Raw genomic sequence first — 15058 nt, forward strand, 5'->3', positions numbered from 1 at the left:
AGCTGTTGGTATTTTTTAAATCACTTTTTTGCACATTCTGTCACAAAAAAACCCCGCTCCGCAGTAACCTGGCGTTGCAGCACACCAGGGAGGCACTCGGTTTCTCCTGGTGGGCCCAATGATGAAGCATGTCACCACCCAGGGTGGTGAGTGAGGGCTTAACACATATCCCTGGGAAACCCCTGTTCAGGTTGATTTGACTTTCCTTGTCTCTGTGCTGGACATCTGTACCCTTAAGTGGGCACTCTTTTGTTGTTTGTAACTACATTGAATATTCACCATTCCTGTAGGAAGAGAGGCTGTACCAGGAACGAATTGGGGTCTTATCAGGGTCTGCTTGCTTCCTGTATCTACTAAAGCCTCTTGGGGTGCTCCGTTGACAGCGATTGTGCGGTGAAAAGGACTCATTCTTGGGCCCACTGTATAGAACCCTAGTATAACCGACCTCCATAGGCTCTTCTTTCTGGGGGCATACTCTTGCAATATGTCCAAAACCCCCACAGTGGTAACACTGGGGTCCTAAGGGGACCATAGGTCGAGAGGTAACCGAAAGGGGTTGTGGTACTAGCGTTACAGTTTCTGGTTTCTTAGGGAACAAAGAAGGTCGAGGGGGTCTAACTGGGGGATGGTTAGAGGGTTTCCATGTGCCTTCGTCCTTCCCTTTTTGGAGTTCTTGTGCCCTGAAGTAGGCAGAGGCGACCTCCACCGCTCTCTCTAGATTCAAATCGGTGTGTTGTCGAACCCACTTTTGAATGGGGGGGTGCAAAGAAGTGAGAAATTGTTCCAAGTATATCTTCTCTAGGATAGCTTCTTTCGTAGCAACCAACGGCTTTAACTACCGATCCGCAGTGTCATTTATACGGTAACAAAGGGCTCTAGGGTTCTCTTGTGGACCTTCCTTAATATGTCTCAAACGCATTCTATAGGTTTCTTCGTCTATGCCCATTCTTTCTAGGACGCAACGTTTAATGTCAGGATAGGGTGTTGTTCCTAGGGGATTTGCCGCTTGATAAACTGCCTGGAGATCCCCACTTAGGAGAGGACCAAGATACTGTCCCCATCGGTCCTCTGGCCACTGGGCAGCACGGGCCATTCTTTCGAAGTTGGAAAGAAAAAAATCGGGATCCTCGCCGGGTACATATTTTTGTACAACTGCTGAGGGAGGAGCAGTGTATCCTCGAGGTTGCCCTAATGTCTCTGCCAGCTTCCCTAATGCAGCTTCTTAAGACTGATGTTGTCCTGTGATAGTCTTGTGTAATTCTCCTTTATCGGTTTCTGCAGTCTCTAAGAATTGGGCCATTATCTTCTCTAAACGTTCCTGCCCTTCAGCCATTTTCTTAATTACAGCCTCCATAGCTTTCGATCCCTCTTCTGACACCAAATGTCGGAGGGATGGTCGGAAGCAGAAGCGGGGAGGCCGTATAGGGTGAATAGTGAGGTTTTATTTGGGATTAGAGGGGTTACAGGTAGGAATGTTATCAAGTTATAACTGGAACGGAGGCGCAATTTGACAGTTCTGGAGGAGATCTCTGGATGCAGGGTCTTGCAATAGATGTCAGGTGGTCTTCTACGGGTCCCGGAAATCTATCACGGATTTCCCTTGTCTGTTCTTTCGTTGGAAACCTATTACGGGTTTCTGGGGAGTCACCCGGTTCCAGGAGTACCTCAAACAGAAAGAGAGTGGCATAAGGGTCTGTAATTCGTAATTAGGATCACCGGCACCATAACCAAGGTAGTGCAGGAGGGATTGACTAGATGCACCCGCCTATTGGACGGCGGATCAAAGTTTAGGGGGGGGGGGTAAGAGTTAGTTTTAGTTACCATGCAAAATGTCACTCAGCGTGAGTCAGATTACATGTCAGAGACAAGTGAGCGAATATGAATTCTACTGGTGCGGGGCGTATCAGGGAATAGGAGTGAGGTAAGAGGGAAGTGGGAGAGCAAGTGCCACAATTAACACCAGACCCACCCTTCCCCTTTCTAACAATACCCCACCACTTCCCTAAGCCCTTGTCCCGTCACGTACCGCTAGTAGCCACAACTCTCCTGAGTCGTGGTGGCTCGTACGTCCTCCGGGCTCCACCAATCTTCTGTCCAGGTATCTTCGTCTCCCTCGGGGTCGGCGTCTTCTCCGATATCGGCGTCTTCCTTCGACAGCTTCAGCGCCTTCTCGGCGTCTTCTTTCGGGAACTTCTCCGTTGACGACACCAATAGGCTCCCTCCTTGCTTTTCTAGCGGCGAGCATGTCCTCCTGGAATCAGCCGATTGGTTGGCCAAGGCGTCAGCTCTGCCTACTCTCGACTGTTGTGTCTCCGGGTAATGCTGCGAAGGCTGTGGGAGGAGTGCAGAGTTGCGGGTTAGCGAGGTCGCTCCACCTTCAGTGACCTCATACTGGTAAGGTGTCCAGGGCGTTTCCTTGGGGCTACGCGTAGCGTTATGGACAGGGGGGTCCTCCTCACAATGAGTTATGACAGGGAATATGCACATTTAATATGTGGATTCATATAACATTAACATATATTCTTGGAGAGAAGGATGGTGCACAAAAAATTAAAGTGCAAACTGCTTCCAATTTTGTTAAGGTTCAGTCCTTTATTTTTCAATCATTATAAAGATGCCCCAGCCAACGCATTTCGTTCCGTTCGGAACTTCTTCAGGGCTCAAAAGTCTCTTGAGGTTCCGACACAATGTTCAAAGAAATTAGGAAAATTCCAATTGCTATGTGAAGGACCGTTCATAGGTCTAATTCTTTACTCTTCAATTCTGCTGACTTTATGTAGAAAATGTGTAAGTAACCTTATTTGCAGTTCAAACCAAGTTTATGTCTCTCTATATTATAAGTAGCAATTGGAATTGTTAGGGAGTACTCCTTTATGTAAACGGTTATTTCTAATATCGGTAAAAATGTGGGCCCAATGTTCTTGCTTTTCGGCGAACCTCACCGCGATATCTGCGAGCTAGATATAGAGAGACATAGACCTGGTTTGAAATGGAAATAAGGTTTGAACTTGAAAGAAGTTACTGACCAACCCCCAGCTTGGGGGTGGGCAGTAACATCTCAATTGTTTGCAACAACAACTGAGATTACAAAACATTGACATATCCCATTGTGACTTCAAATGTGACAACACTTCTCTCCTATTTGCCATTTAGAAAGAGTCACAAAAAACACCTTATTAGACCTGGCATCCTCTGCATGGTTTTCCTCTAATTTTTCACCTTCAACCTTCCTGTTTTTGCTGACTTCGTTTTTGCTTACCTTAGACTCTGGACACGTTGCCACTGCTAACCAGTGCTAAAGTGTGTGTGCCATCTCCCTAAACCATGTTAGATTGGATTATATCCAATTTACTTTATTTAGTTTACATGCAAGTCTCTAGTAAAGTGGCACTACATATGCCCAGGACCTGTAAATGAAATGGTACTAGTGGGCCCGGAGCACTGGTTGAGCTACCCACTTAAGTGGCACTTTGAACATGTCTCAGGCCTGCCATTGTAGCCTGTATATGAGCAATATTAAACTGACATTTCAGCCTGGCAAAGTGAACCCCCTGCAAGGCCGGTAACCTTCCTTTTTGATACATATAAGTCACCCCTAGGGTAGGCCATGGAGAGCCAGAGGGCCGGGTGTAATGTATTAAAAAGTAGGATATGTAATTTTAAGTTTTACTTGTCCTGGGAGTGAAAACCTCTTAAAGTAGCTTTTCACTACTGCAAGTCCTACCTTTTCAATAGAATAATATTGGAATCACCTTATTATATTTTATATATGTGTAATTTCAAAATGGGAACAGGTACCCCTTCATGTTTGGTGTATCTGGGATTGCAATTTAAAATCCTAACTTATGGTGAAGTTGGATTTTAAATTACAGTTCTGAAACTGCCACTGTTAGAAAGTTTACATTTTCTTGCCTTCGCGATTTGCTGACTGCAGCCCATCTCTGGGTCACATGACTGGGTGTAGTTGATCGTTGGGCTTGGTGCTTTGTTAATTCCTTCTAGACAGCCACACACATTGGGGAGTTTAGGTGTGACTGGATGGGCCATCACTGGCAGGATGGGAGGGAGGAGTGGGATCTAGCCCATTTACACTTGAATAAGCTATGTCCTGTCTCCACACAAAGGGCCATATACCCACTGTAGTTAGTCTGGAGGCAGGACCAGGAATGCAGGCGACAGGTGCACTTCCAAGGCATGCCTCTAGAAGCTTCTCCCTACTTCAAAAGCACAACTGGGTATACATACTGAATTTCAGTTAACTACTGGACCTGTGGATACTCTGCCAGGAAGAACTACTGTGCTGATAAAATAACTGCTACTCTACTGGACTGCTTCTCTGAAGGAACTGCTGCCCTGCTGTTCACTGCCCTCTTGCCTGCATGAGAAGGACTGGACCTGCATCTCTTGTACCCAGAGCCCAGAGTGACTCCAAGGGCTAGTTGGCTGGTCTTCTGATCTGAAGCTTCATGCACACTTCCAACAACCATGCACCTGCACCTGGACTTTGCCATCTGTGAGTCTACCCTGCCAAGTGGTGTCACCCCAGTCCTGTACCTTTGGAATTGGGATTTTTGGGATTAAGATGCTCTGCCAACATCTGTATATCCAGTGGAAACGACACAACTTGGCTTCTGTGGGGAATTAACCTGTCACAAAGACCTGCATTCCCGCCACAACCCATCGGAATAGCCAGGGGGTACAGTATACTCAGTGCAGGCCCTCACATCTCTTATCGACAGCAGCCTCAATGACGACGCCAGACATAGCATCGCAGTCTCAGCTCTTCGGAACCATTGCATCGCCCCAACTGCACACTGCATCCCCAACACCGTACTTCACACCACAAGCCCATCATCAGGATCCCCAACGATAATGCAGAGCCTCGCATCGCAGCCTTGTTGCATCTCAGAATCAACGAATCACTTCGGTTGCATGACACACTTTCGATGCAGATCCTCTCAATGCTCGTCAGACCAGGATTTAAGGTACTTTGTTCTGAGGACCTAACTGGGTCCATGTAGCCGGCCCACACTCCAATACTGTTGGCCTGACCTTGTGACTTTGTCCCATTCGGGCATGGCCATACATCCCAGTTGGCTCTTTGTGATTTTTGGCTCCATTTTCACTGAAATCTTCAAACTTGAATATCTCCAGTTCTACTGATTGGATTTTTGTCATTTTGGTCCTGTTTTATTTATCAAAATAAGTTATATTTTTCTAACTTGGTGCGGGATCCATTTTGTGTGGTGGTTTCACTTTATTACTGTTTGAAGGGTTGCACAAATACTATAGACATTGCCTCTAAGTTAAGCCTTACTGTCCTGTGCCAAGCTACAAGAGGTTTAAGGACAGGTTAAATTAGGGTTGGCGTGTGCCTCACCAATTACAAGGATTGGAGTTGCTACTTGACCTGGGCTCACACCCCAGTCAACCAACAACCACATTTCTTACACACTTTTGTGCAGGAAATACTATTTTCGAATCTTCAAAGATCTTTTAGGCATTGGAAAAAGCTATTTTGTTGTTGCAAACCCTGTTGTTTTGTGAATAGCTCGCTTAGCTACTATAAATTACTTCTGGATATTAGGCCCTTATTACGGCTCTTTACAGTCACAAACAATATAGCTCAATCCAGACGATAAAGTCTGTTGTTCTCAAAAATGGCTAGTTGATTTTTAAACTATTTGTAAAGTGCACTCGTTGTCTATTTGACTTCTACGAGATCAGATGAACATTGCCTCAGAAAAGTTTGAGTCATTTCGTGTTTTCCGTGTTCTACGAAGGGTCTAATGTTAAAACAGGGGTTAAAGCTATCTTAAAATATGGGTTGTACATTGCCAAAAAATTTGGAAAATGTATGCCAAACCTAGCATAAACAACAGATTTAGTTTCCCGAAGACTATTCTAAAATATGCTTTTAGGTAAACGTTGAAAATGTTGTGGCAAAAAACGACTGTGCAATTCCTTATGCTAGGTATAAGGGAACTGTAACTGTATAGTCACCATCACACTTGTAAAAAAACGTTCATATTGACAGTTTTTTATTGGGATCCTTCTTCCGATATTTTAGTGATCTCTCTCATTAAAACAAATTGTAAAGATTTTCGGCAAATTCCTAATTTTAACAATTAGCGCAGAGATTTTCAACTGGTTTTGTTTTTAGTTATATGTTATTGAATTTCACTTTCATGAGCTTTTCTGCCACAGTGTGATAAATTAGAGACGTCTATGGCATAGGTTAAGAGCGAATTTTCAGTAGCCCTGTGTAGTGTAGTCAATGAAAGGATGAACAAGTAGGCAGAGGTGAAATAAGAAAGAGTTTTATTGTAAACTCTAAGCTAGAGACCTCATCCTCCAAAGGCCAGCAGACAACTGACTTCAGCTTGAGGCCAAACATTCTAAGCTGAACATATTCCACATTAGAACCCCGTGCACATGCAGGTGAACCAGACACATGAAAGAGGATGAAGAATACCACACCCTGCCATTTTGAAAGACACACAGTTGCATAACATTAATGACTGTCTTCAATCGTGCAGGGCTGAGAGACACTACGATACCTGTGTGGAGACCAATCCTTAGCTTCAGTTTTTCCTCTGGCATGTGCTTGATCCGGAAGCCAATCATGGCACTGAGAAAGTGCAGAGACATGGTGGCGATCTCATCAACGTGCTTCATTCCATTTGGCAGAGGAAGTCCACTTGCCACCATGTAGGCATCTCCAATGGTTTCCACCTGAACAAAGGAAGGACAAAGGGATAGCAGCAATTGTAACCCATGTCTTTCAAACAGTAAATGTGGTGATGTCCCAAAACTTTAATAAAGCATCTCCCTCAGGTTAGGTTGGCAGGTTTCAAGACTTGCTCCTGACCTGCACAACACCATCGTAGGGAAAATCTGCTTCTTATAGCAGTAATCACATTTTTATGTATTTATGCGTTTTCATATAGCGCGGACTTTACCCGAACTGATACATGAGAATATTACAAGTGAACAAATTACAAAAGCAAACGCTGTTACATGAGGCAAAAGTGACAATCGTGAGCAAACAAATACAAGAGGTGGGAAACTGTGCATTACAGGAGGAAAAAGTGACATGAGTGCAGGTTACAAAAGCGTACAAAGTACAAGTAGAGGTAAAATACTGCAATACATGGCAGACACTCAAACACAAGAACAAACGTTACGTAGGCTATGGTGGCACTTGTGCAAGTATCGAAAGCAAACAAAATGTTAAAGGTAGCAAACAGTGTGTTACAAGAGAAAAGTGACGTGTGCATGTTACAAAAGAGTACCAAACACAGGTAAAAGGGTAATACTGCAATAAATGGCAGACTATCAAACCACAAGAACACACTGGGAAGGCACTTCCGTAGTCATGGAGAATAGATTTTTCTATAATAAAGGGTCTTCCTTCAGATAAAAGAGAGGGCATGAATTACATTTGGAAGTGTCTAATCCCGGACAGGAGAATGTCCAAGATATCAAGAGGTCAAGTAAATGGCAGTCACTCTGTTTTTCAAGTACCTGGAGCACAAACTTTACAGAGTTGCAGGTTGTGGGAGAAAAGGGAGCATGAGACACGACCCAAGGAGTATTACTGCCGAAGGAAAATCACAGCTCCAGAGAGTTACCTACTTTGACCGATTTAGACAATAAATTAAAACTAGGATGTGATAAATTGCATAGTTTAAAAAAAAATCGAAATTGTGCAGATGTACACATGACAGCTGAAATGTGATTTGCCTGTAGCACACATCACTTTTGAATGTGAGGGAAACATCTAACACTATGAGCATTTAAACACACTAATGTTTTTCTTTCCCTTCACAAATGCGGCTGGGCATCCTTCCATCATTGCCTCATTTGCCCACATGGAAACGACCACAGATAACAACCCTCTGTCCATTATGCAGAGAATAAAAAGAGCACGTGCTACACGTATTGTACAATTTCGGGAGATTAAACAAGGAACAAAGACTCATATTAAAACTCACCCAAAAGAAAAAGGAGATAAGAACATACAGGCAGGCAGCGAAAGCATGCTTCAAAGGCGGGGATGTCCGGCTAGCCTGCCATCTGGTCCAATTAATATGTAAAGCAGGAAAAATGTTAAACTCCAGCACTTAGTTGACCATTTGGGCCACCACACCAGGCATTCAAGGTTCAGCCATATGTTAGCATGCAAGGGATTCACTTCATCTGCTGCCTATCTTGCATTTTGTTTTCACTAGCTGCTGGGAGCCACACTCAAGACCCTGCGGGCCTAGAAGGCGCTACATAGAAGGGAAAACTTGGAAACAGCAGGTTCTGCATACTGCCAACAACCCTGTTTCACAATAGTACTGCAGTTTTAGACCCCTTACTTTGAACAAATCCCTTTAACAACGTCAGAACTTTGCTTCGGCTAAAATGAACTGTAAACTCTGGCACATAACAAAGCGGTCTATTACGATGGCGGCACCGAAATGGAAAAAGGGACCGCTCACCATAGGTGCGGCGGTCCCGCAATTCAAATTAGGATGCACCCGGCACACTGGTGGGCGCATCCCTCATTTTTTACATTGCAGCGGGAAGTGCTGTAAGCAGCACCCACCACAATGTAAAAAATGCATGTCATGCATTTGCATGCACAAAGTGACAGGCACTGCGCAGTGCCTGCCACCCAAAAAAGCAGAAACCGCATGCCTTTCCATGGCGGCAATGCCGCCTTGGAAAGGCTGCTCTACACCATGATCATAATATGGATGGCGGTGTCTTGCAGACACCGTCACCATATTATACACGTTTTACACTCAGTCGACAAGTCGACCAGCAGAAAGGCGGCAGAGGTCTTTCAGGCATTGATGGCGGGTGGATTGCCCCCGCCGGGCCGATGGTGGCTACCGCCAGCCTGGTGGGGGTGTCCGCCCGCCATCATAATAGACCCCTGAGGATTTTAACTCGGACAATCTGTCTACTAATGTTTTACTTATACAAAAGTTTTAGACCAATCTAAATTATGATTTTACAATAAGGAAACATTTCATACTGATATTTTATAGTTGCAATAGGTGTAAGTAATCACACAAATAAAGATATTACTTACTTTCGCAAATATACTTGGCAAAGTAAGAAAGAAAATTCTGAAGAAGCAGTAAGGACGCACTGATTTATAAGATTATTCCCCATTGTGGGAATAAAACCTTCTGATTCTCTAGAAATTTCACTCAATGGAAATGCGGCTACCCAATGAACTGTTAATTCCCTGGGGTAAAACTCCAACCTGATTTTCCGGCCGACTTAAAAAGTACATTTGAATTTTTTATGTAATTTTGGGACTGGGTGTAGTAAGATTTAATTGATACACATGTAGTCAGCTCCATTACACAATCTCAAACAGAACCTCTGCCAAATGTTCTCTCCACATTCCACCTATATTTTGCCCATGTTTGCCAGATAATGAAACCTTCTGCAGCTGGCACAATTACAAACTCACTCACCTTGCTGGTGGGATACTGGGCTCCACTCCTGCATCCCAGGGTCTCATAATCTCCCTGAACAATAAATGCTGCAACACTGAAGGGGAGCAATCAAGGCCTGCCCCCTTCTGCAATCTAAGCTGATTTTAAAACTGCTTTCTTATCCTGTTATTTGCAGCTCAGAATAAAAAGAGAATTTGTAAGCAATCAGGTTATTGGTTGAGGGGGTTGAAGCCCCATTTAGGCAACACCCATAATACTTGTCACGGTGAACCACAAAAGACACTAAATTAACCTGTGCATAACCCTTTGGCAGCTTGGCACAAAAACAGTCAGGCTTAACTTAAAGGCAATGTATAAAATATTTATGCAGCACACAAACAGTCCTAAAAATAGAGCAATGTTTAATAAAAAAAATGATAAAAGAATGACAAGAATCCAATCAGTTGAACTGGAGATATACAATTTTAACGTTTTTAGTGAAAATAGTACCTAAAAGCGCAAAGCGCCACTCATGAGGCATTCAGTCGAAAGTACAGGTTGATTGTGATGGAGCACAGGTCGGATACAAGGACTAGGTTAGTCCCACTGAACAGTTACCTTTAAAGTCAGGCAATAAGAGTTACATTCGCGTTGGAGGTGACTGGGAGGAGTAGTCTGAGTGTCATGGATGGTTGGCTCAGATGGTAGAGTCTTGGTGCAACCAGGCTCATTCGCAGTCACGAGGAGCCCAAACTTCAGGATTTTCACTTTCTTCCAGGGGAAAAGTAACTCTTATTCCAGCAATCGGTACCGCACATGGGGGGACACCTCTTGGGGATCAGGGACTCACTCCAGGAGAGGCCAGCAGGGCATAAGCAAGTTCAAGCAGGTCCAGTTGCCGAAGGCCAGATGAAAAGTTTCAAGTAAGCCTCTAAAGTTTGTGGTGTCCTTGTAGACTACACAGGTCAACCAACTGACCCTTGCAGTCCCTCTAGTTATCCTGGACTGAAAATAAACAGGTCAGTCTTCCTTCTCTGACAGCAATTCAGTCCTCCAAGCAGCAAAGCAGTCCTTTGGCAGGAGAGCACTCTTTCTTCTGTAACTTCCACAGGTCCAGGAGTGTTCTGAAGGATGGCTCTGGACGTCCAATATTTACACTTAGTACCAGCCTTTGTGTGGGTGGGCTTCCTGTCCCACACCCACATCTGGTTCTGGAAGGTTCTTCCTCTTCCCCTATCAAGACTCCAACCTTTCTAGGGGTGACAAAAGGCTGGACAGGCCTGGTGTCAGCTTCCTTTGTGTGTGCAGGAGACAAAGCCCTTTGAATTGTAAGCAGGACTCGATACAGCCCCCAGTCATCCTGCCAGGATGGCCCACCCTGTCCACGCCTAAACCCTCTGTATGTTACTGTCTGGAAACAATATGCAAAGCCCAACAGCACAGTAATTCACAGTTATGTGACCCAGGACACTGGCAGGAGGCACAAATGGTTGGGACAATAAAATGTCAACGTTCTAAAAGTGTTTTTGAAATTTCATGACTTAAAATCCGACTTTATAGTTAAACAGAATTTTAAATTACAATTAATTGGAGTGCAAACAGCATATCTTTACCTGCTCCCAATGCAAATGTAATAAGAGAACCTAGTGTTAGTCAACAGGAGAGATAGGGTTTACAATAATGAAAAACAACTGTAGGAGTTTTTCATAGACAGGACATGTAAAACATAAGTGCACATGTCCTAATTTTTAGATACAAGTCAACCTCCCTGAAGAGCCTTTTGGGTCTATCCTAGGGTTAACTTATAAGTGTTAAAAAGGAAGGTTTAGGCCTTCCAAAAGGTTTATTTTGGTTGTTTGAAATGACAGTTTAAAACTGGATGGTAGGCGGCAGTGGCAGACCTGGGATATGTTTTAAAAGTGCTACTCTGCTGAATGGCCCGCTAGTAACAATTAATCTACAGGCTCTGGGTACATATAGTACTATTTACCAGGATTACGATTTAATTAAATGTACCAATCAGGTAGATATCAATTGTAACATGTTTAGTGAAAGAGCACACTACTCACTTTACTACACTCACTTTACTACTGGTTAGCAGGGAAAAAGTGCACAGTCTTAATGCCCAAAATATCTGAGTTCAGCAATAGAAGGCTAAATCTGGGGGTGATCCTGCAAAAAGGGCTGGTCCAACAGAATTCAATTAATTACAAGTCATGGTGATGGGGCTTTAGTGGGGTCCAAAGGAATGCTGCTGGAGTGCTGGCCCCAACTGCCTCCCTACCCTCTAGTGATGCCACAGGGAGTTGGCTGTTTTCAAAAGTATGTCACAAAAATACCTTTTTAACCTTTTTCTATCTCCTGGGGAGACTACTGTCTGTTATTTCTGAATAGCAAATTTGATTTGATATGAACCATGTAATCATTCATGTGAGACGATCTCTAGGATAGCACAATCTTACACCCGGATATCTTGAAAATGTGAGAATATTGTGTCCTGGCACAGAACTTTCATCACACAATGTCTTTCTTTAAGATTCATCCAATGATCCGTCAGGCATCCTAGCTAAATCTGGGCTCACAAAGACTGTCAGCCTAATAGAAATCTATCCTCTGCCCTGGACTGATCACAAATGAATCCACCTCTGTATTAAAATTGACAGTGACATACACCCTGTTGTAGCACTAGTGTAATTTCTGAGCATTTTAATCTTCTCTCATGACTTTGGACCAAATGGTTGCTCTCCTATTTCTCAAGGTCTGACTCTACAAAACCTCAAATAAATTGTTCACCTACAGATTAAAAGGTAGCTAAGGTACCCTAAACAGTTACAATCCAAACAGCAATTAGCAAGCACAAGCATCAACTTATTTAAAGATAAGGCACAAATTACGCTCTACAAAAAACTATTTTGGGCAAGGTAAAACTGCCAATGCAATTGAAATGTCCAATACTCCAACCCGTCCTCTTTCAGAGCACAAAGTCATTCCGTAAATCTTCCTGCACTTCTTCTGCCATGCTGTCTGACTCTCACAACAAGTTTGTGAAAAACTAGCTTAGTCCTTCTCTTCAAACAAAGTTGGGCCAACTCTGTCCTCACTGACCAGAAAAAAAGTCATTTCAATTGATGGCTAATTAAATTATGTTCCCCTGGATGATCCTTGTCCAGTTTCATTTGTACAGTGTTACTCATTCACTAGTGAACTTTCCTTGACTAACATCATCAATCCAACTCTTTCCTCCAACACAGTACCTCCGGAATGTAAGGCTACAGTGGTTACCCTCTCCTTAGAATAAACAACAATCTGGATGGGGCTGTCATTGAAAATTATGTAGCGCATTACTTCCTGCCCTTAGCAAATGCACAGCATATTTAGTGGCAAAGTAACTAAGCCACTACATGAAAGATACTAATTGCATTGGTAAATGTCCGCTCTCTGTGAGAATATTCCAGTTGTTTCAAAACGTGTGCCTTCCCAGACGTTCATGACCACCTTTTTACCCAGCTCCTATGAAGGGCACCTGTATTATTATTATTATTATTATTATTATTATTATTATTATTATTATTATTATTATTATATAATCATAATTATTATTAATAATATTACTATTATTATTAGTAGTAGTATTTATGTTAATATTATCACTTGAAGGAGAAAATACAACGTTTTTGCATTTGGAAAAGATAAATACATTTCATTGACTAGCTATCTGTTGGAAATTGAGAACTCAGCTGTACCTTGTACACATCGTAAGTTCGGATGATGTCATCAAACAAGCTGTACAAGTCATTGAGCAGGTCGACAACTTGCAGTGGAGTGCTGAGGGAGCAGAGGTTGGTGAATCCCACAATGTCCGAGAAAAAGACCGTGACAGATGTAAAGCTCTCGGGTTCCACTGATTTCCCTGCCATGAGTTGTTCTGCAATAAAACTGAAAGGAGAAGAAACAATAGAGCGGTTCATCAAAAAGTAAGGCAGCATTGTAGCACATTTTCCTTCAAAGTGATTACACGGAAGCAGCTCCCCATTCTGCAGGTTTTAAACTGAAAAGCAAAATAATTAAATTGGCCAGTGTCTAAGAAAGGTCCAAGGAATCTGCAAGTTCTAAATCTTCGGCCGTATCCCAAGCTGCCAGCTAATTTTTGACATTATTCATGAGATTTTTTTCTGGATGAAATAAAGTAAATCAGAAACACAGTCCCTGCCCTGGATTCGAGACAAGACGCTGGCATGAATTGATATTGGCAGTCAGAAGTCCACACCTTCTCCTTCAGAAAGACTTCTGTGAATGAGCCTGTTACATTCCTAACATTTCTAAGCTAGTCTTTTGTCTGTGAGAGCCCTGCCCATCTAAATCGGCCAAAGAATGCCACGAGTAGTTGGCATAATCCATTAGAGAAATCATGAATAGCTCATTCAGGGTGGGAGTAATTCAAGCCAATCTGAGCAAATCATGGGTAAAGCCCCATCCGAAAATCTCTGGTCTCAAGATGACTGACCTGAAAAGTACCAGCCCACTTTGACTATTTCATGGCTCGTTAATATAACTTGAGAAGGCAACTACACTGCAGTCTCAGGAGTATGTAGAGGTGAATGATGGCCTTGGGGACAAACAATCATGATTGATTTCCTTTCTAAAGAGGACCTGGGACTGCCCTGGTTGGCGTCCGCTTCACCACTTCCAAGATTTAGTGCTCCTAATCAAAATGAACTTGATAGCAGCCTTGACTACTCGCTACTGTTTGAAAGAATAGCAATGGCGACGTGTCATAAGTGTTGCTGAATTGGTTTGAATCCTTCCTATTTGAATGTAAAGGTATGATTATAGTAAGGTAGGCATCTGGTGGAACTGTGGACGTTCAGCAGGGGGTGTCACAAGGCTTATTACAGTCCTCACTACTTTTAAATAACTATGTATAGCCTTCAATCGCTGGCTAACATTGGTGTCAGCTTTAAAAAAAAGTGCTGATGAAAGTCAGATGGTGTTTTGGTTGTCTAAGGGTGTAACAGATAACAAATTGATGGGAGTTTATTTTCTTTTATGAATGAATGAATGAAGGAATGTGGGACAGATGAGAATAAATGCTTGTAAGACTAATGCCCAGGACATTGGCACTGGCTGAATGACTAAAGTTCTGGTCATCATTCTTTTGGGGTGGGCAGCGTTAACACCGAGTTATAAAAAGGTGAAAAAATGTTGGCTATCTTTTATGATCAGTGATTCCCGATGTATGATCAGGTTCACCATGCCATACAATCATCAAAATTTCCATTCTGACCGGCAGATTACAATACAACCCGTCAGTATTGACAGGCTCCAGGAGCCAGTCGGGTAGTCGGAGACCGGCCCACACTCCCATAGGAAGGCATTTACGCCTTTGGGATTACGATCCTCAGTTTACAAAAGGCTTTCCATGCCGGGCTATTTGACATGGAAAGCCTGTCAGGAAGCTAGTTTGGGGGCTCCTACTGGGCCCCCTTCTCCTTCTGGCCTCCGGTTGGGGGCAGAGAGGGCACCTATGGTGCCCCCCTGTTAATCCCTGAACCCAGTGGCAGGCACCTTGAGGTGCCTGCCACGGTGTGCAGTGATTAATACAATCTCCTATTTCT

General features: G+C 43.4%; 1 protein-coding gene across 1 annotated transcript in view; it reads right to left on the reverse strand.

Moving 5' to 3' along the window:
• LOC147712075 (guanylate cyclase 2G-like) overlaps nucleotides 1-15058 on the reverse strand; it is a 427466-nt gene that overhangs the window by 30564 nt on the left and 381844 nt on the right. The window contains exons 16-17 of the mRNA XM_086919591.1: nucleotides 13187-13379; nucleotides 6561-6735 (exon numbers count right to left, since the gene is read on the reverse strand). Of these exons, the coding sequence (XP_086775717.1) occupies nucleotides 6561-6735; nucleotides 13187-13379 (368 nt within the window). The remainder of the gene's footprint in view (nucleotides 1-6560; nucleotides 6736-13186; nucleotides 13380-15058) is intronic.

The sequence above is a fragment of the Lissotriton vulgaris genome, chromosome 5 (assembly GCF_964263255.1).
Source record: "Lissotriton vulgaris chromosome 5, aLisVul1.2, whole genome shotgun sequence".
Lineage (NCBI taxonomy): Eukaryota > Metazoa > Chordata > Amphibia > Caudata > Salamandridae > Lissotriton > Lissotriton vulgaris.